At 45.7% G+C, this 26,473-nt stretch overlaps 1 protein-coding gene across 10 annotated transcripts in view; it reads right to left on the bottom strand.

Moving 5' to 3' along the window:
- ZCCHC7 (zinc finger CCHC-type containing 7) overlaps positions 1-26,473 on the bottom strand; it is a 104,273-nt gene that overhangs the window by 12,105 nt on the left and 65,695 nt on the right. For 8 of the 10 annotated variants that reach the window (XM_424418.8, XM_040655848.2, XM_004949713.5 and 5 more), the window contains 4 exons: positions 24,413-24,456; positions 23,121-23,246; positions 21,281-21,451; positions 10,330-10,365 (listed from right to left, as the gene is read on the bottom strand). In XM_424418.8, coding sequence (XP_424418.5) covers positions 10,330-10,365; positions 21,281-21,451; positions 23,121-23,246; positions 24,413-24,456 — 377 coding nt within the window. The remainder of the gene's footprint in view (positions 1-10,329; positions 10,366-21,280; positions 21,452-23,120; positions 23,247-24,412; positions 24,457-26,473) is intronic. The other 2 variants (XM_015280801.4, XM_040655850.2) reach the window with 1 other exon arrangement.

Below are 26,473 nucleotides of genomic sequence, written 5' to 3' on the forward strand. Positions count from 1 at the left end.
TTAGCGCTGTTTTTTAATCTATTTGCCGCATTTTTATGTTTAAAGATTATAGTAATATGGGACGGGAGAAGGAATCACTTCTGGAGGAAATAAAGAAATAGATCCGCTTATCGGCGCCCATCAGAAAGTTCATTAATCAGCCGGGCTTTGTGCCCCCTAAATTGAAAGGTTAAATAATCCTCTCAGGAATATTTCCCGGCACCGCCGCCAATTGTCCGGAGAGAAGCTGCCATTCAGGGCGCCGGGGATCGGTGACAGGGTATTTTACCACCGCTTGGACCCCAGACAATGACGGACAAATGGCCCGGCGTACAAAGGAACCTTTTAGCACACGGCTGCAAGAGGGTCCCCGGGCTTTGAAGTGGGTGGGGAAGGCGCGGAGGGCCCCGCGGCCGCGGCCACGCGTGGGCGCAGACGGTGCGCCCTGCGCGGTGCCGGCCGTGCGCGCTCACACGCGCGCGTCTGCGCTAAGCTGAGCGCAAACATTTGCAAAGCCTCCGAAATCGGGAGATTAGCAGAACTGAGGCACGGCCGCGGTTATTACTCAGTGCGCCGGGGAGCCCGACGACGCCCACGCTTTTAATTTTCACTGCCGTTCCCGACGGTTCACGGCTTCCTCCCCGCGACCTCTGCGCGTGCACGGATCGCCTCTCGGCGCCCGCAGGACGAGGAGGAGGAGGAGGAGGAGGGAGCGCCGCGCTCTGCATTACTTTCCGAGGCGGCTGCTTTTAATATTTACTTGGCAGGGGTTCCCAACCGCAGCCCCGGGAGCAGAAGGGAGCGGCGGACGGTGCTGCCGGAGGGTGCGATGCTGCGGAGTGCTGCGCCGTCGGGTGGGCGGAGGTTCCGTGCTCCGTTACCTATCGGGCATTTCAGCCTTTTTTTTTCCCTAAAATCCCGAGCGCCCGGGCTTCCACCTGCACTGCCTTTTGCTGACGGCATCTTTAGGAACGTTTTCCCCGCGCTACCGATTGCACTGACTCTGCACCTTCGTGTTCTTCGCTTCCCTCGCAGGCTTCTCACATATTCCCTAACAGCGCTGCGCCGATTTTCTTCCCCAGCCTTCCAACAAGTGACATCAACCACATCGTGTCCTTGAAGAAACGTCTGATACCTCATGCTGTAACTGCTGACAAACGCTTCCCCTCACGTCCTCCTCACACCGTCATCCTGTACAAATTTTTCTCTCCCCTAGGCTTCCCCCTCCGGCGTGGCCTGGGACGTTCCGAATAGTTGGCAGCTTCCAAAAATGGATCACAGAACTTCAGACCTCACCTCTCACACATCACACCGACACCACGGTGTGGTGACCACAGCTGTTTGCTCTGCACCAGCTTTGGCCGAGAAACAAAATGAAACATCCTACACGCAGGAGGTGTCCTCCGCAGAGCTGGGTGATGAGGAGTCACCAATGGGCAAAGAAACACAAGTTTTGGGGGGGGAAAAAAAAAAGACAAGCATCTTTTGGACTGGATGTTGACTCAGAGAAACCCCAAATACTTTATTTTTTGGGGGGTGGGGGGCAAATATATTACATAATCTAGTCTTTAAATACTACCCCTTCTTGTAAATCTCTCCTTTATCATTCTTTATCAAGAATGAAAACTTGAGCCATGTGCCCGCACACAACGCCGCTGTGCCATACAGGGCAGCACTGCTCTCCTGCTGCCTATATGGCAGCCCTACAGCAGACAGAGCAGCAGAAGGTGCCCCGTTGAGCCGGAACGACGTCAGACCTTAAGGCAAAATAAGTCACGAGTCTGCGAGGAACAGTTCATCAAAGTGCTGGAGCTGAAAAGAACAGCCCATGGTGGCAGCGCTGTGGTTTGCTTCCACAAAGTGCTGAGACCAGCATACAGGTGCCCATCTGGAAGTTACACTCACGGCTTTTGCATTCTGTTTGCTAAAGCTATGCATTATATGCTCTATCATATGCTGTCTCACTATCCAGAGACTACACTAAGGAGTACAGCAGTACCCAGCCATGGGTCACATCCATACGGGGCACATGGAGTTACACAACACCTCACTTACACAGGCCTTTTGTTCTCCTCAGTTCCTTTTACGATGGAGTTTCCAACACATGAAATGAAAACAAAACCCGGGTGATTCTGTCACTAAGACAATTTTTTCTTACTCACATGACGGGGCTTAACATGATGTTTTAATATCACTGACACGACAGACCCTCTCAGAATTCAATTGCTTTTAGGGAATCCTAATCCGTAGATTATTAACATGATCAAGCATAACTTGAGAAAGTTACAGCCTGACGCGAGCTCTTAGCTGTTCCTAATATACAGATAATTGACAAGATGAGCTAGCAGTTCTGGCAGTGTACACGGGCAATTGCATACGCTTCTGCCACAGCAGAGCTGAACAGACAGTCGTTGCTAGACACCTGTAAGATCTTCAAACAGAAAGTATCTGTACGATAACACGGAGCAGCTTCAGTGCTACGAAAGCACGTAGTTTACAAACAGCTACCGAGTGGAGATGTGTCAAGCAAAGTACTGGTCATCACTGTGATGTACGTGCAAAGGCTGGGTATTTCTGCTCCAGCGGTACGGTATATTTCTTCTGTTTTGCAATGCAAAATGCCTTCTATATTAACTACATAAAAGTATTGTTTTAAATAAAGTATTATATAAAGTATTATACTTTAAAACGTGTGACGGATCGCGGGTGGTTGTTTGTTTCCTACGGAATTCTGAAGCTGACTCTCAGCTCCAACAAAACTCCTTCTTGCGGAGGTCAAAGTAATACTCTGCAGGAATAAGGGAACTTTAGTACAAATATTTACACACCAAATCCACTGCAGAAAAGGGGCACGGAAACATTGCTGTTTTTCTTTTTTCTTTTTTCTTTTTTTTCTCAAACAGAAGCCTATTTCCGAAACGCGCTGCAGATCTGATTCCATCATGAAAGCTGTTATTCTCCTCATTTAGGCAGCTAATACTGCTAACACTTGAAATAACAGAAATTACTTAAAGGGCTGTGTAAGTTCACCTTCTCAGACTGGAGACGAAAATGCTCACCAAATCCGTTAGCTCTGAAGAAAAGATGAAGCCGACCCTTTCGCTTAACAAAAGCGTGGTTTCCTACATGGCAGGGAAGTATTTCAGCCATGCTCCTCACCGAGTTTCCTGCTTAAGTAATTATGCAAGAACTCTGGCGTATCACATAAGCAATGGGCACGCTGGGCAAAGAAAGTGCAGGGTGGTTTGCAGATGAAGGATGGAGTAATTCCTGCCAACAAGCTTGCAGGGCGGGCAGCGGCTCTCCCAGCCCTATTCCAGGCGTGGGCGCCTCTTACCAGCAGAGCTGCTAGCACAGCCTTGGCAGAATATTACGTGCTGCATAAGGAACTTCCTAGGCAATGACAGATGTATGAACGTATGAATGCAAACCTTCACCTTCCTCTCCTTTTCCCGCTTAAAGGCAGGGTGAAGACAAAGCGGTTTTGCTAAAAGCACAGAGTCCCTCACGTTACTGCAAAATGCATACTGGAGTCAGGGACTGTCTGAAGGATGCCACTTACCAAACGGTTTGACGAGGCTACCTGGAACCCCAAAATCAGAGAAATGGAAATTTCTTGGTTCAGTAGGGCAGGCTTTCCACTCCCCCCCAGATCCCGAACTGTTTCCAGCAATGCATTAAAATGTGGTTTCTGGTCAAGATGTAGTCAGCCTCCAACCCACAATTTAGAAGCATCTTTTATTTTATTTCCTGGGGAGGCGGATGGGGAAGAGCACGAGAGAGATAACATGTTAGAGAAAGCGTGCCTGCTTAAATGATTAAGGTAAGTGACAGCTGATTACTGTGCTGCAGAGGATTATACAGTCCATCCAAAACAGCCTCTCAGGTCTGTGTAGGAGTATGGAATTCCTAAGAGTCATTTCAGCTTTCAGGTCTGCTGTAGCAGAGCCAGATGCTGAGCTGGGTAACTCCCATGCCCTCTGTGGTATGAAAGCAATCAGTTAAGGACCCGAACTCTGCAAAAGCAAAGTACCAACGCTCTTCACCTCTTTCCCATGACAGGGAGTAGAAGTGCAAAGGTGTGTTTGTGTTGTACAGGTGAAGTACAGTCTGAGCTTTCTAATTCAAGTGAACCAACACCCAAGTTCCCCATTACTCAGCACTCCTGAGTGCTCAGATGCCTAAGTTAAAAACCCAATGTGATCCTGATAAGAGAAACTCCGAGCAGTGCTCTTTGTGGACACTGCGTGCTTGTGGAAAGGTGATTTTCCTTTATTACTTCAAATACCTTTTTAAAGTAAAAAAAATCCCGAGTAATGGAATTCCTAGCTGTGAGCTACTGAGCAGCATCTGTGGAAACCTGGTTGTTTCAGAATGTGAAATTCCTTTTCCACGTGTGTGCCAGGAACGCCGTCGGAAAGGATGCTGCCTTTTGTAAAATTGGTTAGGGTTTTTTTTTGTTTGTTTTGGTTTGTTTGTTTTGCTTTTGTTTCTTTTTTTCAAATTAAAATAAATGTCCTGGCAACCTCAAGAATACCTGAAGCTTGAAGGAGAACAACAACGCTGGACAAGGTGTAAGTTGAAGGGACATACAAAAGCAACGTATCAACTGCAATCTAAGGGACCTTTCAGACAGCATACCCGACCGTCCCCTGCACACTCACAGTCAGCAGAACAGCTGTGAAGTGCAGGCACGCAGTTCAGAAGCATCTTTATCACGGAATGCCACTCGCCAACACAACAGGGCTAAGCTTTGGACAACGCACACATGCGCGACTTAAAAGCAAAATATGTGCCAGGTGCTGTTAATGGTCTTCCCTGCTTTTCTCCTGGCGAAAAAGGACACTGCAAATTCTCAGACAGTACAAAGCCTCTCAGCACCCTGAACACCACAAAGTCACCTCTCCCTCTGGTGCCGAGTGTGGAGATGCCTCTGCCTTCCTGTTCTCCTCCCAGCAATTTGGGGCTGACCGCACTGCACATTGCCCCACCGAATGGCTGTCAAGTGTTGGCACGGAGAAACCTGCAGCGTGCTTCCAAAACTAAAGAAAACAAGAACAGCGTCCAGGGAGCCAACAAAGTTGTGCTTTTCCAACAATTTGCAAGAATAACTTTGCAACGCCCCACATTAAGCTTGTCAAATTCTGAATCCAGCGTATGTAACACAGACATGACAACCCAGAGGTCTGGCAAGCTCATGTCACGCCAAGAGCTCAGTGCCACACAGCAGCCCCATCCCTCTGCAGGCCAACTCCGGCTGAGTCTCCTCCTGAAAATGCTCCTAAACCTGTTTTTCACCGGCACAAAGCCCACAGAGCTCCCCTGCAAAACAAATCTCCCAGGCTTTACTGCCTCGGCTTGGAATGACATCTGAAATTTGCCGTAAGCCACACTTGGAAGGGTGCGGACTGACTGTGAGCAGCACTGCTTACGTTTTCATTTCAGAGGAAAGGCGGCAGGCCAGGAGGGGTTTTAATAATGGCACACAAAGAAACCCAAGCGCAAAATTTAAACACAAAAGGTGCATTGTCCTGTCATGACTTCTACGCACAGAGGCCAAAACAGCCAATTCCTGGTCCACCTTCTTTTGTGTAAGCGGATTAAATGTAAGATTAACAAACTGTCAAAAAGCAAGCCAGATGATAGCTTCTGCGAGCCGAAAATTCTGGTGTTTGTAAAACTCTGTTGGTGGCCATCTTGGCCTGCCAGCCTCCATCCGAGCGAGAGGAGCACAGACAGGGGACGGGAAGGAGCCCTTCTGCCGAGCGGCACAGGGCAGAAAGAGGCTGGTGGAAACGGGCAGCCTCGGCAGAAGGAAACCCCCATCTGAGCAGGGCACGTTTCTTAACATCGGTGTCGGAAACAAAGATCACGCGCTGCCCGTTTCAGGGGTGGGATTTCATTACTTCACGTGCGTTTGCTGAAAGCGAAGCTAACACCTGCAGCATTAACTCCTGCTTGGTGGTGGTGCCCCTGCTCTGCCCTGGGGCTGGCCTTGCTGCGCTCCCTGCTGTGTGGTACTGCCAGCCCCCCCAGGCAATGAAGCCGTGCAATGCGTGGAGGCAGAGCCGTGCACCGCCGTGCCCATTTTCTTCCATCTCCCCGGTGCTGCTATCAGCTGCCACCACACAGGAAGGGTGGGAGCTGCCCCTCAGCCAGGTGCGGCCTCACACCCTCAGCAAAACGCACAACGAATGTCCTCCTCTACATTTTCCAGCCATGTCAGCCCTTGGGCTGAACCACAAGGTTCCTGCCATGGATGCCAGCAGCCGGCCCGGCTGGTGCGAGCCCAAGGCCTCTAACACGTGGACAGGCACTGGGTAGTGAAAACAAACTTCCCTCCGTGAAGTGAGACTCCCACCGAGTGTTATCTCCAGATCCTCTCCTTCCCAAGCACCATCCGTGGATGCATTAAGCACCATAGTTAATGTGGTTCTCCAGCACATAGCTGTCTCTCGGTGGATGCGGCCTGCAGCAGGCCTGTCCTGCCCATCCCGCGTGCTCGGAGCTATGTAACGTGGAAGCTGCCGTGAGAAACACAGCTAGGCCAACAAATGCCACGTTAAATGCAGGGAGGCACTCGTTTTCTTCTCAAAGAATATGCTGCACAATTGAATGGGGTGAATGATAACTGTATGGCATCTTGAGCTCCGGTATTTCCACTGAGTTCTCTCCCTGCAAGTACGTGGCTATAAACATTTGAGTACAGAGCATCAAATGAACGCAGCTGCCTTCGCAGGTGAAATACGAAAGAACGAGAGAATGAAAAAGAGCCAAACACTCTGAGGGTGAAAAAGCACCCCCGGTGCCCTCCAGATGTGGGAAAACGGGATGTGATGTGTGTCCTTAGGTAGGGCCGTGTTGCTCCGGGCTTGTGGAGCAGCTACCATTTAGAAAGACAAACCCTAAGTCAAGTTTCCTAATGATCTACGACAGTTTGCTAAGAACTTCCAATGCCCTGTCTGTGAAAGAATTGCACTTGCTATCGTTTACCCTGCAGTAAGCCACGATCAGAAGTGTTTCTTCTGGATCTGCAAATGAAGATCTTGTTGTTATTATCTGAATTGATAATAACCTCTCTGATAGACGTAAGCGGGTATCAAAACTGACCTATTAGATGAAGGGAAATTTAAAATGTGTTTCTGACAAATGCCACTTCCTTGCTCTGACGTAGGAGAAATACACAGAGGTCGGGCACGGTGAGACTGAGTCGTAAAACTTCTCCTTCGCCACCATAGGGAAGTTGTTAGATGCTATTTTAACCTACAGCAGCAGCGGGCTCGCTTTGCTGACCTTGTTTTTTTAAGCAATAATTTCACTTACCAGAGCTGGGAGAACAAGTTCGAAGAAAACAACTTCACCCAGTCACAAAGTTTTGATTATCACACAGCCCTTCAATTGAAGCTTCAGTGAATGCAATATGATAATCTTTTCCTCTATCAGAAGGCAAATTGAAATATTCCACTTACGGTCCCCTTCTTGCTATCTTAACTGCTTGTAAGATTTCTGGCGTTGCCCGTCCATTTTGGTTAAACAAGACATTTCTGCCCACATCACACACCGTTTGTAATGTGCCAGAATGCGCCGCACGTAAATAAAAACCCAACACCATCCAGAGCAGCGGGATGGATTTACTGGGTTTGTTATTTAGTCATTGTTCTAGTCAATCCACATTCCTGTGCAGGGGCTACAATAAGTCAATAGATGGCAGTCCATCGCTTAGGAAAGAGCCAGATAATGAATAAAATCACCAAGAGCTCCACAAAAGAGAAAGGTGTAACGCTGCGTGTTTTTAACAAGCATCCACAGTAATTAATTAAGAATACTTTACATAATGCAGAACATTCAGACAATTTTTGTAATGGCTCTTTTTAAGTAGCATTGTGAAAGCAGGCTTTTATTAAAAACTGGAATTCCTTGCTTTATTTGTGCACATATTTACCTGCACGGATGACGCTCGTGATCCACTTACCAAACTAAAGTCAAGTCTACTGGTTGTATCAATGACTAAAGCACGGGAAAAGCTCGCTGCGACCTGTCTGCTCGTTAATAACCAGGCAGCCCACAAAGCACGGTAGCAACACCACCACCACTTTTTACAACTTGTGTTATTTCTCTCTGAACAGTTACCCTGTTTGCATCAGAGCATTCCTTCTAAAGTAGGGAATATAAATAACGCCTACACTGAAATATTAATAAAACGATAAGAGAGTAAATGTGAGAGTAGTGACGAGAGTATCCACTTGGTAGGATTGTATTACAATACACATAACATACATTATTTTGTTAGAGAAGTTTTAAGTCTTCCATGAGCACTAATTTACATCTGTCCTGCTTTGGATGTAAAGAATATTTCAGTGCAAAAAAGCTGCGACTCGCACATTTAAACAACTCAACGCAGTGCCATTTCTTAAGGTGTAACCTAACCTAAAAATACCAAACCCGTCTTCCTACTACACACAGTTTGAGATTCCAGCCTTAATCTGACTGCTAATGCAACTTCAAGCGAGTGACAGAGCGTCTTTCCCGTGCAAAAAACTGAGAAGTGCAAACTGTTTCCCAGATGCCATAAATCTGGATTATGCGCCGATCATTAACAGTCCGCTGGAAAAGGAGAAAATATTTATCAGTAGCCATTGTCTGACCCCACGCCTGTTTATCTTTGTGCCTCCGCATCTGACTGTATTTCAAAGCGTCTCTAAACAGTGCACAGACTCTGATTACAGCCTTTAGTAATGCGGTCGTACCCATAGCTGCTCTGCTTTCCTACAGGGGCTCTTGCACAAACGTTACTTTCACACAAGGTGAGGAACTCAGAACGCTTCCTTACAAGATTTGCAGCTAAAATTTTCTACTTCAGCTGCTCCCAGTGCTCCCACAGCAACAGCTTGGTCGGGTTTCAGCTGCTCCGTGTCTTACAAAAATATTTCTGAAGCATTCGGCACCACTGGCTGTTTGAGGTACTGCCAATGGAAAGCAAGGATAAAATAAAACTAAATCCTACACCTCACTAGGAACAGAACCCGCCACACTGCTGCCTCTGATACACGTACGTGATTTAAGGCTTCAGACACCTCAAACGTTTCAGGAATCATTTTTACGTGCACCCTTAGGAATAATTAGGAAACAAAATGTTTACCTTGCTGCCTTCAAACCATTTAAAAAACGCAAGCAGATTATTCAGCAAATGCTCCTTTCCCCCAACTCTTAATGCACGGCAACTCTTAATGCAGAGCAGCTCCGTCCAAAAGCACAATTAAGTGCTCAGAGAGTGAAGAACTTCCAATGTTTTAAAATCATGACGTAAGAAATACAAGTAAGAGGTTTCCAGCACAGCTTTTCTGTCGTCGTTCCATTTACCAACTTTAGCAAAGCCAGGGAAAAAAAAAAATAAAAAAAATAGCATTTTGCTGTTCTGAAGTGGTGGAGGCAACAAATGATAAAACGCACGCCCCATTTATTGCTCCTAAGAAACTATGCACATCAAATACCCCATAAGGAAAGGCGCAGGACAAACTTTTCTACTTGATCTTGGATGGGGAGTACTGACTAATACGTATTAATGCTAAATAGATATGAGTTAGATCTGGATAGCAGTGGCAGCAAAGATGAACAGGAGAAATTCTAATCTTTAAAGCCTTTTTTTTTTTTTTTTTAAATATGACGATTTTAGAAATTAAATGTATTAAAGATTTGTGATATGAAACCATTAAATATTGCCTTAGCCAGTTAAGTTTTGTTCACCATGCAAAACAGCATGCATTTTGTTTTATTTTTATCTCTGATTTACGTACAAGGAAAATCCTTAAGTAACACACTGCTCCAGTGCAGAAAGTTTTATTTTCTCGCTTAAATTCTTAAAGATCAACTAATGCATGCCGAAGAAGAAGCTGCAGCTGTATTCTTGGCAACAGCAAATGATTTACAGAAGTTCATGAAGTGCATTTCTCAAATACGCTCCAGCTGAGATTTATTTTATTCCTTTAAGAAGAGACCTCTGTCACATTGTGAATAATTGCTAGAAACTGGGATATCTGAGATGGGGGCATTGCTTCTGCTACGCACCTCAGCTTAAAATTTAACTCTCTTTACATGTTTAAACGTAGCCATTGAGAGGAGGGAGTGCTTGCAAGACACTCATTTAATGACTGCAGCATTAGAACAAAATCGTCAGCTCCAAAGATATTTAAAAAACACTGACAGTGTTTCATTGCATTCTTCAGTTCAAAAACTCTTCAGATGTTTATTATCTCCTTGCAGAAGATGCTTGTCTATATTTTCTGGTCAGCAGTTCACAGAAGAGTAAATAGGCTGGGTGTAAAAGAAAATAAAAAAGGTGTTTCTACTTACTGTTAGGTGATACTGCCTCCATATTTCTGGGCAAGCCTGGAAAATAAAAATATTGATCAGCTAGGAGCATGAAACAAGGTGCTTTACAGCCTGTTGGTTTTGGCATAACACAGTATCCACCGGTGTCGGTCACAGGAAAATAAGAAGCTTAACTGAAAGGGTCTGCATTTCAGCTTCAAAAACCTGGCTAGACAGTTTAATTGAATTTTACACTGGTTTAACACACTCCCTGCCATTGTCAGAAAGCCAGTAACAGTTTTCGCTCTCCCCTTCTTCTCTGAGGGCTGGAAGTTTGGGTAGAGCAGCATGCTTTTAACTATAAGAAGTATTAATACTGTGAAGCAAACAGAAATGAATTAAAACTCTAAATTTACTGGGTTTTGAGTCCGTAGGGTGCCGTGGAAATAAAATCACGAGCTTCCTCCCTTTCAAGGAGAAGCAGAAATATTTTGGTCCTTTCGTACAAACCTCTGTCCTAATCAAAATATAATTGTTGCACGTGATAATCTTCAGCAGCCTAATGTCAGATGGGTTGTAAGCAAGAAGCACAGCAGATTGCTTGCATGTTTCAAATTTTTGCGATGGCTTGCTTGCTCCTTCTCCTCCTTTTTTTGGGGGGGGTTTTTTGTTTTTTGTTTTTTGTTTTTTTCCATAACTTGCCAGCCTTGCAAACAAACTTGCAGGGGCAGCCCATTGTGGGAATTTTTTGCAGGGCAGATTTGCAACCACAGCGATTACACAATAGACCTCAGGAAGACGCAGAAGAAAGGGAAGAGGAAAACGTGCGCTTTCTTCTCGGGGCAAAACAAGAAGGTGTTAACGCTCAGTGAGGCCGGGGGAAATGCCTCCGTGGCTCTTAGCGCCCTTGAGAAATTGCATTTATTTCTGTCCCTTCCTACCCTCGCCACCAGCGCATGCAAGGAACAGTGGCACTTTGTTCTGAAGCAGTTCAGCTCGTTGGGGGCGCGAAACACGGCTACTTCAATGGAGGTCTTCCGCTTTTGTTTAAGACACTCGCACTTTTTATTACAACGACTTCTTAACCATTTGAGCAGTTACCGATCTGCTTTGCCACTCTCGATTTCTTAGAGCTTTAAGAAGAAACCCCAGTTATCCCACGCCTTCGACGTGACAGAAAGGCTGCAGCCCCGGTTTCAAACACCGGAGCCTCTCGGCTGCTTGCAAATCGGCACCAACAGCACTCCTGAATAACTGTGTCCCGCGTCTCAGCTCCTGCCCTCCTCCACATCCTGACAGAGACTGGGAATTAAAAGGAAATAAAAACCCCACACTCAACACCTCACATCAGCCACCGGACCTCTCAAAAAATAACCCCCGTTCTCGCAGCCTCTCCCAGGCGTGATGGCAACTCTGTCACTTATTATTCACCCTGCGAGTAACGCAGCTTTATGGAGGAAAGCCTACAATCCGCTCCATGTGACGGTTTGGTATTTTGCTCCTTACTCTAACGGTGCATGTAAGTATTTGAGCCCGGTGTTAATATTTCTGTACGGAAAACGTGCGAAGCGCCCCACTTTTCTGAGAGGGGAAAGCAGCGCAACGCGTGGCGGGTCGAACGAACTCGAGCTGCAACTCGAGCTGCTTCCAGACGCGAACAAAAGGGCTTTCCTCCCCGCACGGGGCTTTGAGATGCAATGTATAAACGCTCCCTACTTCGTAAGGAAAGGAACGTATCAAAGATACTGCCTTCCTCCTCCAAACCACCGACGGCCCCAGCCACACGTAGGGCTCCTGCTCATCCAGCACAGGGGTAGCAGGCAGTTATTTATACATTAGTTCTGGGTGGTTTTCGATTACCACAGTGTCCCCAGACTAATATGGTTGAAAAATCGCAATCAAGGAGTTGTCACGTACTGGCAAAATGCCACTCCGCGCTCTGACCTTTACTTACGCAGCAGCTATTTCATAATAAAAAAAATACCGGTTACTTTTTCCAATATATATACACGCTATTATTATTTTTTTTTCCCCTCTCTCTCCTGGACACGAAGATAGCACTTATACCGCAGATGCGAAACTCGGAGCGGGGAAGGACAACTGGCGCAGCCCGCGACAAAGCACCCAGCGAGGGACAACCGCAGCCACGGAGCAGCGATAGCAAGAGGTGAGTTCTTTTACCACCGAGCCTGCTGGGGGCTGTGGGAGAACTCAAGGGAGAGAGGAAGACGGAGGGAAGGGAAAATCGGCCGGGCCTGTTTCTTCCCTCAGACTCGATGCAATACTTCCCACCGTCACGACGACCTCTTAGGAAACGTCAGACGCAGAATACAATAGACTAAAGCAGATGCTGGACAACAGCCTTTTTAAAAGCAGTGCTCTTAACTGGGCGCCTTATAGCCCCAAGTTGCCGTCTGCGCCCCTCCTCACGGAACGACAAAGAAAACACCGTTAGGAATTGCTGCCGGATACTGAGACAGAGCAACGTGGTCCGCTGCGGAGGAGACCATGAGCGCAACGACCAAACCTGCGATTTCTCTGACGTATTTAGCGGCACTTAACCAGGAACGGCCCCTGCTTAGCGAGAAGCCCTCGCAGAACACAGGCGTGCCGGCGGCGTGCTGTGCTACGTTGCAATAACGCCGCGTTTATTCCCTGCCCCGGCGCCCTGACCGCGCCGGCGCTCACATGTAGGCGCACACCTCAAAGCAGCGCCGGCAGAAAGCACCCCCAGCACGGCCTGCAGCACGGCCTGCAGCACGCTGGGCTCCGTCCGGGCGCCGTCTTCCGCGCAGGTCCGGCACAAATAACGGCTCAGCAACGACGCCCTTTCCGCCGCACGCACGCTCACTTTGTCTGGAGCGGTTGTTTTTCGCAGCCGAAGCCGAGGCAGCCCGGCGTGCCGCCCCAGGCGGATCAGGACGAGACACACCGCGAGTCTCGACCCACGCTGAATTTTATCAGGTGCTAATTATTGTTTTACCAGAACAACGGCTTAATGCATCTGTTGTTTAATTCCCACTTCCCTATTCTCAAACGTGAACATCAAAGAAAATAAAACACTCAATCTGAAACAGCCCCTGACAGCAGACCAGGACTCGAGTGCTCAATAGACAAGGCCCTTGCCACCAGTTCTCATATTTCCACAACAGTGAGCAAACACAAAACCGGCGCTCAGCGGCCTTTCCTCCTTTCCGCTCCCTCGGCCCGCTGTCGGCCGGCCGCGGGACGCGGCTCTGCTGGGAGCGCCGCGCGGGAAGGATTAGCCTCACTAACACGGCGGCGTTTGCAAATGCCGAGGAGAAGCCCCAGCACTGTATTTGGCGTATGAATAACCAAAATGCACGCGCTGACAGGAGACCGGGACGGGCCTATGGCTCCCCGGGAGAAAATGTAGCTGTGATGAGTGACAGGGCTTTCAGGAAATATGTTCACAATCACAGACAGTGAAGGCCATGACCTAGATCGTTTAAGAGCTTGTCTTGTCAAATTATCAAAAGCTTCTTCCTCTCTGAATAAAGAGTGACATAAGTGAGTGTCAGAAAGCTGCAGGCTGACAAGCCAAGCATACAATAACAGCATGCACGTCACATACTTGCCGAACACCGCCACGGCTAGCGGCAAATCTTAATGAGAGCGCGCCTGGCCCAGGAGACTTGGGTCCCTGCTGGCACAGCTACTCATCTCACAAAAATCCTTCAGCTCCAAGTCAGTTATGGTCTGACACGACGACTACAATTACTAAACACAACTTTTTAACAGAATCCTCTGGTGCTTTGTCAAAGCGGCGGCTGCGAGGAGCTGCCCCGCCGCAAGCGACCACAGCCAGACAAAAGCCTTGCCAAAACGCGCACCTTCCATCGCCTCCGCGGGGGAGACGCTGCAAAAAGCACACAAAGCGCCGCTGCAGAAATGCTCCTCTGCCAACGGCTGCCGGGGCCCTTCCCCACGAGCTGCACCGCGCGGACGCCGCTCCCACCACCGCCACGATGGAGGCGTTTGGCTGCGGGGATCACGGACTCACGGCACTGTTTGCTTACTCTTACAATTAGACCGGGGCTGACTTGGGGCAGGCGTGGCGGAAACGAGGGAACGCTGCTGGTAGAGTGAGGTCACGAGGAAAGAAGAGCCCGAAGGGCTGATTTCTCCCTGGGTGCCCCGTGGAAGTGCACAGAGGAAGGAGCGAGGCTATGCAGCACCAGCAGTGCCAGCCGTGACCGCCCTCGCCAGCACGCGACACCTCCAGCCCGCGCAGATCTGCTGGCAAGCACCGGCACACACTTTGATAGCAATAAGGGCACAAGGGAAGCCGAGAGAACGGCCCCGACCGTGTCCAAACAGCCAGAAAAGGCCATCTCAGGCAGGATAAACAAGGAGGCTGCCAGCAGCCCGGCTCTTGGGAAGAGGTGCTGCTTCCAGGGTGCGCCTGCGGTGCACGTAAAGTGATGCAGCCAGAATCATAGAATGGCTTGGGCGGAAGGGACATTAAAGCTTATCTGGTTCCAACCCTCTGTCAGAGGCCTTTCGCCAGCAGATTGGGCTGCCCGGGGCCCCGTCCTGCCTGGCCTTGAGTGACTTCAGGGATGGAGCACTCGCAGCCTCTATGGGCAGCAGTGCCAGGGCCTCGTCACCCTCTGAGTAAGGAACTTCCCCCTAACATCTAACCTAAATTCCCCCTCTTTTAGTTTAAAGCCATTCCTCCCTGTCCTATCATTATGAGACAGTGTAAAAAGTTGCTCCCTTTCCTGCTTATAAGCTCACTTCAAGGACTGGAAAGCTGAAGTGAGGCCTCCCCAGAGGCACAAATGAAGAAGACAGGAGGCCTGGGCACTTTTGCTGGCCGGTTCCAAGGGTGAGCAGCTCAGGCAACGCAATGCCTATCTATGCACTTGTTCCTCCTAAGTGTAAGTGGAAACACTGTTCTGTCTACACTTTTTGTCTCCTTTCTGCTATGCCATCCTCTTCAGGAAGTCCTTTTCTTGCCCATACAGCAGGCGGATGAGACTGCAGAGCACAAGCCTCGCGACATCCATCAGAAATGCCACCGAGCTTTCAGAACAGATTGGATCTTTAATATATGCATGCATAAGCCTAACCACATACAAACATATATCTACGTACACACCATGTGAATACACACGTGTGGGCATACACAAAGCCATGCAAGACAAGGTAGCAGCACTCAATAAGGGATGTATGCATCCTCCTAGGGGAGCAGCACAATGCCAAACAGAGCAGCACCTGAAACCTTTAAACAGCTCAGCTACACGCTTTTCAAGTTGCTACGTGGCCTCCCTGATGAAAACACATCAGGTTCAGCTGCCTCCAGTTCAACTCTGCATCTGAGTCCACACGTTCCCAGGGTTGTTCCAGGGAAAGTAAGTGCCCTAAGTGGACAATAAGTGTATTAGCCTGAAATTGTTTTAAATAACTCTGAACATTTTCAAGTCAGACGAGGTGAACTACCTTCAGTTGCCTCAAGTTCACTGCTTGAGAAAAGCACGGTGGTGAAGAGTCACTCTGAAACACTGTGCATGAGAGCTTGTTCTGCATCCTTCGTGTCACAGTACAAGTGAGTGGTCTTTCTGGGAAAGACAAAGTAAAACTTTTTTGGGTTGTCTGGAGGAATGATGAGCTCGCTTAGCCACACGCACAGAGCAGAACCTGTGTTCTGACCTCTTTTTCTACGGGCACCAGACGCATCAAAACTGGAAGGGTGATACAGAACAGCTGCAGCAACTGGGCTTTGTAAAACACCTTCATGTTTTTGATAAAGCTCCACGGAGAGGTCTCGCAACTCCTTAAAGAATGTAATTAGCAGAGGCACAGACATATACGTCTCTTATCACAATCAGTTTGCAGCGTAAAAAGAGCAGAGACTACCAGCCCACCGTCTCAACTGTAAGCTGATGCCTCACGACGCTTAGAATTGAGGCGAGTACATCTTCTTTCCCTTTTACACACCTACATCCAGCTGTTTTCATCACAGTGACTTCCCAAGCTGGATAAAGTTTCTGTGTGTTCAGCCAATAACCTTCCATGGGTTTCTCTCCCACCAGCTGGCTCAGCCTCCTTTTGTGCCTCAGTAGACTTTGTGTAGCTACTGCATGCCTTGGTAAGGATTCTTACCTCATAGGTCTCTTACCTCATTCTGCCTCTTCTGCACCTAGCTCCCCCTGCTTTCATTAGGTACCCCCTAATGATTGTTCTGAGACAAGCAATGAACAACGGATCCCTGATCACTGTCTCCAGCCACAGAGGCCTTTGAAGATCTTTACAGATCCTTCTCTCTGTCGTCCGTCTTTCAGGATGAAGAGGTAGCTGAGCTGAAGGATGCAGAAGAAAAGGACCAAAATAACACCTACTTCTCCACTGCTTCCCAGATGATTCCTAATATTTCACCAGCTGTTTTGCTTCTGAGCAATGAAGGTTTTTTGTTGTTTTTTTTGTTTTGTTTTGTTTTTTAAATCATATCTTGTAACTCTAAAATTAAGTCCTGAATGGTAATGGTAAGTTCAGAGCTCATCCCTTCCTATGTAAATCTGCAGTTATTTTTTTTTTCCCAGGCGTTTTGCATTACTTTCAGCGCCACTAAAATTCATCCAACGTTTTACTGCGCTCTCCCTGCATTTACTACAGTTCTTGTGCAGCTCTTCACACTTAGCTCATATCATCAACACATTAAATTCAGTCATCTTTGCCAATACTGTCACTCCTTTGTTGACCCTTTCCCACATCACACTCACATCTCCTACTTTTATCCTCTTGTTCCATGCCTGTTTTGTTTCCTTAAAAGCTTTTGGTCAGAAACTTTGTCAAATGGCTTCTTGAACTTGTAGACTATGTTAACTGAATCATGTTTACACAAATGCTTCTTGACTTTGTCCCGTGAAGAATCCAGAGATTTCTAAGAAGCGGGGTTTTCCTTACAAAAGCCATCCTGAATCCGCACACGTAAATCATATTTATACATCCGTTCCAACATGGGATTTGTCGTTATAGCTTCTGTTGATTTGCCTGGAGCACACATTAGGCTGGCAGGACTGACTGTCCAACTCTTTCTGGGACCTGTTCTAAAAATTGTAGCGCCACTGTATTGCACTTCTCGACCATCTGCTGGTCATACAGGCTTCTTGTCGTGACTTAAAGAAACATCTGTTGGGGCTGAGCCCAGTGCTGGGCTGAGGCATCCCACGCTGATGGCACAGGATTGGTGATGGCGCTGGTCTGTGTAGGGCAACAAGTCCCCAGGTGCCACATCTCCACAGACTCCTGCAGACCCTGCAGACATCCTCTATCCTCCAGACACCTCCACTGAATTGCTTTATGTTTAAGCATAAATGTGTGTTTAATTTGCTTCAAGGGGGTCCAATAAAAATTCCCCAACATTGCACTTCTGATTGCTTACCAGAAAGTGCTCGTAGAAACATGCCCTTTGTGTTCTTTAAAGGAATGGTACTGCAAATGTTGGCTATAAGCAGAGGTGCTAATAGAAGAGGACGACCAAACTTACATTTATCACGTCCAAATACAAACAGTACTGGGTACATGGTTTGGCACCTACCAAATACACCTACCATCATCTGCACACCCCAAACGCTGTTGCATATGGTAAGCCTGTAAAAAAAGCTCAGTTTTCTTTCTTTAACTTCTTACATCTGCTGCATTAACAAGAGATCTTCAGGACACACCAACAATGCAATTCACAGTCCCTCTCATCCTGTCCAGTAATGACACTCAAACAGCACATCACAGGAAGCTTCCGTGTTTGACCAGTAAGCTAAAGGGTCAAACCTGGGTCCTTCTCATATTTTTGGTGTGCAAATTGCTATTTACTTTAGGAATCATACAGAGCACAAAAGGCTAATTAATATGTATCGGGACTGGATTTGTGGGACAACCAAAACCATAATACTGTATGAGGTTAAAAAGACAGAAACATGCTTAAATTACATCTAAGTATTTCCATCTATGTTTTATTTCAGTAGTTTGTATCAGACAAAAAGGCCTTCAGACTGTATTTGTCTTACCAGTCTGTGCAGCATAACCACCACCGCTACCGAGAACACACAGTCAAGTTAAAGAATGGACACAGCATGTTTTTTACCTGTATTTTTGAGCTAAAAAGAGAAATCTTCACATTACAGTCATAGCCGAAGCTCCCACTAAACTGAATTGTGAGCTGCTAAAAAGTACCTTAGAATCACAGAGTGGTTTGGGTTGGAAGGGACCCTTAAGATCATCTCATTCCAACCCCCGGCTATAGGCAGGGACACCTCCCTCTAGACCAGGTTGCTCAGAGCCCCATCCAGCCCAGCCTTGAATGCTTCCAGGGAGGGGGCATCCACAGCCTCACTGGACAACCTGTGCCAGTACATCACCACCCTGACAGTAAAGAATTTCAATTTAAGAAACCTTCATCTATTTTGTATTTTTTAAGTATATTTCAGTGCTATTTTTGCACATATATGAGAAGTACGCACGTTTAAAAGCTGTGAAGAACTTGTACACAAACAGAAAAGCATAAATACAAGACCTTCCCAAACACTGCGTTCTAGCATCACTCGATTTCATGAAGTGATGGTATCACTAACATAATTCCACCTTAATTCTACAAATCTGTCACGTTGCATACAGAAGTGAGCCGTGAAAGCCTTCCTCGTTTTAACAGTCCCTTTTACTCTTCTACCACATCTCCAGTAGCTACGGGCCTGAATCCTTTCCTGCCAATACCACAGAATGCTTTGGAGTAACAGTTTCCTTCACATTTGGAACATTCGTGCCAAAATAGCTCACCCAGCACTGAAAATTCACACCGCTCATCCAGAAAGGAAAAACTTAAAGCACTGTCATGCCCAGCTTTGAAGGACACCCTACTTGCTTAAACAAAAGTTGAAGGTTTGTGAACATGCTACGTTGTTGTAAAAAATTCTGCTTTTTATATATATGTTTAATATACATCTCTCTCTCTTTATGCACACGCAGAATCTGAAATATTGAGACAAGCTTTTACTTGGGCTACGTGACAGACAAACAGACCTCTTCCAGGACAAGCAGTAGTGAATGAGTGATGTTCTGCTCCTTACAGCCAGGATTCCTGACTTCTGTAGAGCTCATCACCACTTACCGTATGGTACCAAACAACTTTCATGGCAGTGGTAGTAGCAGCTTCAGGCAGATAGTCAGTAATAAAAGAGTCCTTCTTTCAAAATGCATTCAGAAGAATGCTTTTAAGAAAAGAGGTCTCACACTGAAAAAATGTGCTTCTGTAAGGACAGATTAAAATAATAGAAGTTTTGAGGAAAAGGTCTCTCCCAGACAAAAGCAGATGCCCATGCCCTTACACCTCACATCTAGCCCACTGCATGGAAACTGAATGGCCTTTAACATACCTCAGCACACTTTGGATACTTGAACATCTTTAAAATTGGCACGCCTGTTTTTGCGCTGAAGTTATTCACTCCTTTACCCAAGACAGGTCTGAATGCTTAGTAAAAAATAACAGTAGTAGAATGCACGTGTTTCGTGGGGTTCCACCTCCCTACAAAATGAATGGGAACCCTTCTCCCCTTTTGCTGGTCAACTTGAAACAGTCAGGGACCTGACGGGAAATAAAGCTGAACACTCTTATCTTGTAACAAGCATCTCACAGACACACAAAAGGAGCATTTCCATATTCCCAGCTGACAAAACCTTTATTGCTGTTAGTTTAGATGCAAGCCTGCTAATATCTCTGATACTCTTTTTATTATAAAGTATGAAGACTGTGATTTGGACAACGTACATTTCTTCCTTGTTCTGACATCGAAGTAGTGCAATATGATATGAACAAGGAAGTACCATGACTGGTTAAAGGACCAGGGTGACCACTCAGTCTGCAGAAGCTATCCTGGCCTAGAAGAAACAGCTGGGTTTTGAATGATGGTAGTGAAGGAGGAAAACATCACTGTGGTTCTTGTGGGATTAAAACAAGTATCAGTAGATCCCAGACATTAGACGTTTCAGCTGTTCCACTACTTCATGAATTCTCTTAGAGAATACATATGGTGGGTGGGCTCACAGTGATATGGAATTAGAGAAATAATTGATTTCATCATTATCTTTCATCTTGCATGCTCAAAAAGAAGATAAGACTCTACCAGCAAACAGGAAGAAAGCTAAGCTGAGGCCCACAAATGTGGTTGTAGACATGCTTCTCTGCAAGCTACCATCAGATGAAGTTGTTATTCATCTCTACTTACCTAAGAGAAAAATATACCACTTCCATTTCATTTGTAAAGCACACTTGCAACGTAAAATGCAACAGTTATAAATGTCAGACCCACTTAGATATTAGTTGAAGCTTCTAACAATTTTCTTTGACGAATATGTAATCATGGCAAGAAGTCATTAGAAACTCCTAGAGCAAAAGGGATACTCTATACCTCTTTCTAATGTGCTTACAGCACACCATGTCTTCTGATTTCAACTTTCCTACGCTTTTTCTTCAACAAAAATGAGAAATGTTTTATTCTTTACCATCTGCTGTTATCTTTCAATGGTACTCCAAGCACACACAAACATAGTAAGCTAAAGTAAGCTATTTATTACATACATTTTTTCCAGCACGTTTCCCCAGATTTTTTTAACCAGCGCATTGAAACTGTTTGAACTACATTTGCTAGGTTTGAAAAGTCCTTTTACTAAGAGCAGTGAGTACTATGAAACTGCATCAACTGACATTTTTCGTCACCCTAACTAAACTGGACAAAATTAAACTAAATTAAACTAAGCATCAAGTGCTTACAGTGCTGCAGTTTATTTCCATAGGACCACTTTTCATGTGAGTTACTACAGTATTTCCACACGTTCATACAGGTATGCACTTTATAAAATGAAAGATAATCTGAAATGACAGTGGTTCTTGTAAACTTCAATTTTTGACGGATAGATACAAAACCAGCTGTGAATGTTTTTTTGTTTGTTTTGGTTTTTTGTCATGGACAATACTCACATCAGCATAATGCCCCTTCATATCACAGCGACTGCAGTGCTTATTCCAGTAGGATCTCTCAAGACATTCCCTAAAATAATGGCCAGGCAAACAGCAGTTCAAACAGAACCGTGCTGGACAAGTGTTCTGTAGGTGACCTCTTTCTGCACACAGGCAACAAGGGGGAGTTTTCTAAGGAGAAACAGAAAAAGAAGAACGTTAAGTGAGTACATTTCAAAAGATTACAGAAAACAAAACAAAACATTGCAAGAGGGAATAAAGAGAAAAACACCCTACGTAAATGCCTGCCACCTACTAGGAATTGCACACATCCTATGTTTCGTTTAGAAACTGCAGCAAAGGAAGACCAGAAATACAGCAGAAGTTCAACTTCTGACTGCACAGATTCTTTGTATCCTCTCGATTTTGACTTTGCATCACAAGTACTTGTCAAATGCCCCTGTAAGGAGTGTTCAGTACTCTGTATCAGCACTTATTTTTTAGGAAATCTCTCTAAAGCTGACAAACAGAAGTATATCACAGGAACGTGATACACAGCGCATCACACTGACACACTGGCACAGTTCGTAAATGTGCTTTGTCACAGTAACCACTACACTGGGTATGGATGGAGATAATCTTCATTCTTCATCTTCAGCAGCCCCTATGGATAGGTCTTTTAGCTTGCTGAAAATCAGTGCGGACAGCACACTCATGTCACCTTCTGCTGAACAATACTTGCACGGCCTCGAAGATCTCTCAGTTTCCCACTCTGACCTGCAGCCAACAGACTGCGTGTGCACGGGCAAGAGGTTGGCAGAAGACACAGCCAGGAAAGCTGGACCAAGAAGGTAGCCCATACCACATGACATCATGCTCCGCAATAAAATTAGGGCAAAGGAGGTTTTCCAAAGTAGACACTGCTTTTGCATCACTTGTTTTCGTTTTTTTTTACCTCCCCCTATTAAACTGTCTTCATCTCGAGCCAATGTCTTCTTGTGCTTTTGCCTTTTTAGTGCTCTCTACAACCCCAACGGTACGGGTGAGTGAGCGGCTGGGTGGGACTGAGCTGCTGGACAGCATTTTTGTAACTCAAGCAAATACACAGACTTTATTTTTGCTTCACAGACTGGCAAAAATAAAAAAGGTACTCTGGGACCAAAGCTGTATCTGTTTAAAACCAATTTTCCCAGTGATTGTGTGCATCTCCGCTACACGAGCTTACACTTCAACTGCATGGGACGTAGGCACAGGACACAAGTCTTCAAGGAATTTGGTTGATACTACAATGCAAAGTTTCAGTGTAGGTAGCAGCCTCGGGGACTGAGGGGTGGATTTTTTTCAGGCTTTGTTGCAGGGACTGATAAATCCAGACCCTCACGCAGCTGCCACCATTTCTTCACAACACAGTGACTCAGTTTTAAATCTACATCTCAGAAACCTCCAAGTATTCGGTATCTATCCAACTTCATCTTCCTCAGGTCTCTATAACATTATCTGTACTGTGGTTCATCATACAGGAATCTGCTTTCATTCATTTGCGATGGGTGATTTTTGGATTCCTTAACGCTCTCCTTCTTAAGCATACATTTAAAAAATGTTTGATATCTTAAAACTAGTCTCACAGAATGAAAAAGATACACCTACACTGTTACCAACCCTCTTTTTAGCCTGCTTATACTTACACATTTCTTCATAAAAGCAACCACCTTCTCAGAACAGCCGGATAACTTCATACAGTAAAGCGATCTCGTGCAAGCCACCCTTCAACCCAGAGCCATTTTTCAACAAAACCGGTGAAACAAAGTTCCTAACAGCAAGCAGGAAAGCAAAACAGCTGAATCTGCAACGTTACGTTTACCTTTGGAACAGGGCAGTTTTTGGACAAATGCCCTGGTCTCCCACAATTTCTGCAGGTAACATTTTTGTCGGCTGTGTAGTAGCGGACACTCGTACGCCTCACACTTGCATAGTTACAGATCTGTGCCTGCAGAGGAAAAAAAGAGAGCAGTCCATTTATCATTTAAACCACTCGTGGATTGCTAGAAATGTGTGCAAGTCATTGCTGGTAATGTTCAGCCAGCAATCTAACATAAATACAATTTATATATCCAGAGTCGAACTGGACAACTCTGTTCTAGAGAGACTGGCACTGCCTGGCTTAAACTTTCAGTTGAAGACATGACTTCTTCCACTGTTTAGAGCTACAGCCAGGAAATTTTGCTTTCTCTTGGTGGGCTGAAACACTTCTACTCACTGCACAACTTCTTGACGAACTGGAACTTTTCTCAGAATGCAAATATAACTAATGGTAACGGCAAATTAAGTCACAAGTTCATTGGAACATATTAAGGGAAGCTTTCTGGGCAAAGCACAATAGCATCTCATAAGTTTAGAAAACCTGCAATTGTAAAGGTTTTGTTTGTTTGTTTGTTTGTTTGTTTGTTTGTTAAGAAACAGATTTAAAAAACAAAACAAAACAAAACAGCCCTGAAATACCATTGTGGGCAAGCACATCTGAGAAGTACAAAAACATGAGTTCTCTTATGGGAAAGGAATTGTAATGTCACCCCTGGGTAACTTGCCTGGCCAGGGGTGTTGGTCAGGTGGCCTCCTAAGGTCCTTTCTGACCTATATTGTTCTGTGAATGCATTACTTAAACTCTAAGAGATCTTGGAAAGAGAAATCAGAAGGAGACAGACCTTTCAGCTGAAGCTTACTCCTCCTGGTGCCAGGGCACCCTCCACAAATGCTTCAACTTACAGCCTAATAGCATTAATGGCTGAGCTGAGCCCTTCCTCAGGAACTGCAGGATGACCAACCAACCACAAGAGACTTCTGGTGCCATGGTAGGAGTAAGGATTGAGCTGTCATACAACAATTACTTCAAAGAGAGTGGGAAGGAAGAGCTGAGTTCCTCATTGCTGAGGAGCTCCTGTCCTCTCTTCTCTTCCACCACTGTTTGTCTGCCTTCCCTAACAAGTGAATGTCCTCCTAATGAATAACTGCTCAGGTTACACCTGCCGATGGAAGGACATCCTTAAGGCTTCCATACAGAAATTACAGATGGATTCTCCAGTCCTGCTTATCTTGGTCTGCTTGTTAATAAACATAAATATAACAAATATGGAAAAATCTGGTTGTCTGTGTTACCTCTAGGTCTTTATTACTGATGGACCAGTCCACATCAGTGTCTCCTGGAAAACAGAAATAGAATGAATTATACTTAACTTATGGATTTTTTTTTTTTTTACAATATATTCAGATTATGATTACTGATGTAACTGAAATTGGCAATAGATTTTGTATGTACCAAACAGAGAAACAAGTTCTATTTCCAGGAGTGGAGTGCTATCAACCTGCTTGTCAGCATATCTGATCCACCTTAAAATCAGGATATGCTGGACTACCAGTCGGACTATATCTGATGCCACCCTCTTTTGTCCTTTCATCCCTAGGGTATAGATTCAAGCAAGTTTCAATCTGTTCAGATGCAAGGAATCCAGAGCTGACTGCAGGGCACGGTCAGCTTAAGTACTTGGGTTGCCCGAGTGGGAGCATAGTGAACAAGAAGTTAACACACAGCACAGAATACACCTTTCCTCCTTGTGCATTCAAAAATCCTACGTCTTCAGCACTGGTTTTGAAGGCTACGTGCCAGAATGACTTAATGCACAACTGCAGCAGCTAAGACTAATCTAAGTAACTCTGGTAAGATGCAATAAATAATAACAGCGCACTGAATTAAGAGCTGTCACACCGTGACCTTCTGACACACAGACCTGGGACTGGTGGAAGGAGAAAGGCAAAATCAAAAGGAAATAAAAAGGAAAAAAACAAAACAAAACAAAACCCTGAAAGAACAGGGATGCAGTTAGAGCCGTTTAAAAATTCTGCATGTCAATACTGTTTGCTTCTCTCATTGTGCAAAGACAGCTGTAACACCGCAGTATCTTTCTTACCATCACTGAGGATTCAATGTCAACAGAATAGCTTGCTTTGCCTATACTTTTACAGTAACTGTTCCAACCCGTGTGTGAGTAAATCCCATGTGTCTGCAGGCTTCCTAAGGCCAAGTGTTCTGCCCTCTACCAACCACTGAGACCTGAAACATCTGTCCGTGTTATTAAAACAATCTGTAACATCAAGAATTGCAATTATTAGGGAAAAAAAAAAAAAAACAACACTACGAAATTATCTAATTTTGATTACGTTATCCATTTACAGTAAAAGACAGGTGACCAGCAACTAAAATCACACCATCTGCAGTATCACTTGTAACTGTGTAATGCAATGGAAAGCGCAGCAATGACAGCAAGGCCAAGGGCTGCAGCGAGTGAGGATTTGCTCACATGCAACAGCTGTAGGCATAGAAACAAGGGGAAAATGCTGCTTGCCTTCAGAAGGCCTCAGGTACCTCCAATGCCTGCCCTTCAATGAGGGTGGGAAGGGGTGGATCCTGACTCCAGCCCTTCTGGTCACTCAGGCGCATTGCATTGCATGCACCTGAGCTCCCCTGGGCTGGCCCTGCCTTCCTACCAGGTGCTCCATCACTGCTTCAAGCTGTGATTTAGCATTTCTACGACACCTGAAAACTGAAAAAGTCGATAAATTCAGCTGAAACACAAAGCACAGGACCCAGACACAAGGTATGTCCCTGGAACATACAGTGAGTGCTTTCAAATCAATACCTGTTAGCTGCTCTTCTTCATCCAAAGTCAGGGCTAGCTATATCTGCCCTACTCTCAACAATGCCCTAGAATATGTATTTTTCACACTTACTAATGCCAACAATCCCAACAAGCATCACACAGACATCAACAGTAACTTCACTGGCCTAATGGTAAAGCAATTGGAGTGATATGTTATGTTTGGTAAAGCAATTGGAGTGATGCATTATGTTTAAGTACGTTTAAGCCATAGCACGGATAGCAACTGGCAAAGCAAAAAACTGCAATGCGAGAACCAAATGCTTCACCCAAGCATCATTCAGCATAGAAAGGATCACCATAACAAAAGGTGGTATCACCCATCTAGGCCTGGAGACTGCTTCTTCCAGGCTGCCTGGGTTCCAGCAGAGGACGGGAGGGATAGCGTTGTGTTGGCTCTCTCTAATGGAAGCTATTCATGGGTATACCCAAAGGAAAATTAGGCATTTTGGTGCCTAGTCATTAAAAGTAAAGAAGCACACTTACTGATATATTTCAGTGCATT

The sequence above is a fragment of the Gallus gallus genome, chromosome Z (assembly GCF_016699485.2).
Source record: "Gallus gallus isolate bGalGal1 chromosome Z, bGalGal1.mat.broiler.GRCg7b, whole genome shotgun sequence".
Lineage (NCBI taxonomy): Eukaryota > Metazoa > Chordata > Aves > Galliformes > Phasianidae > Gallus > Gallus gallus.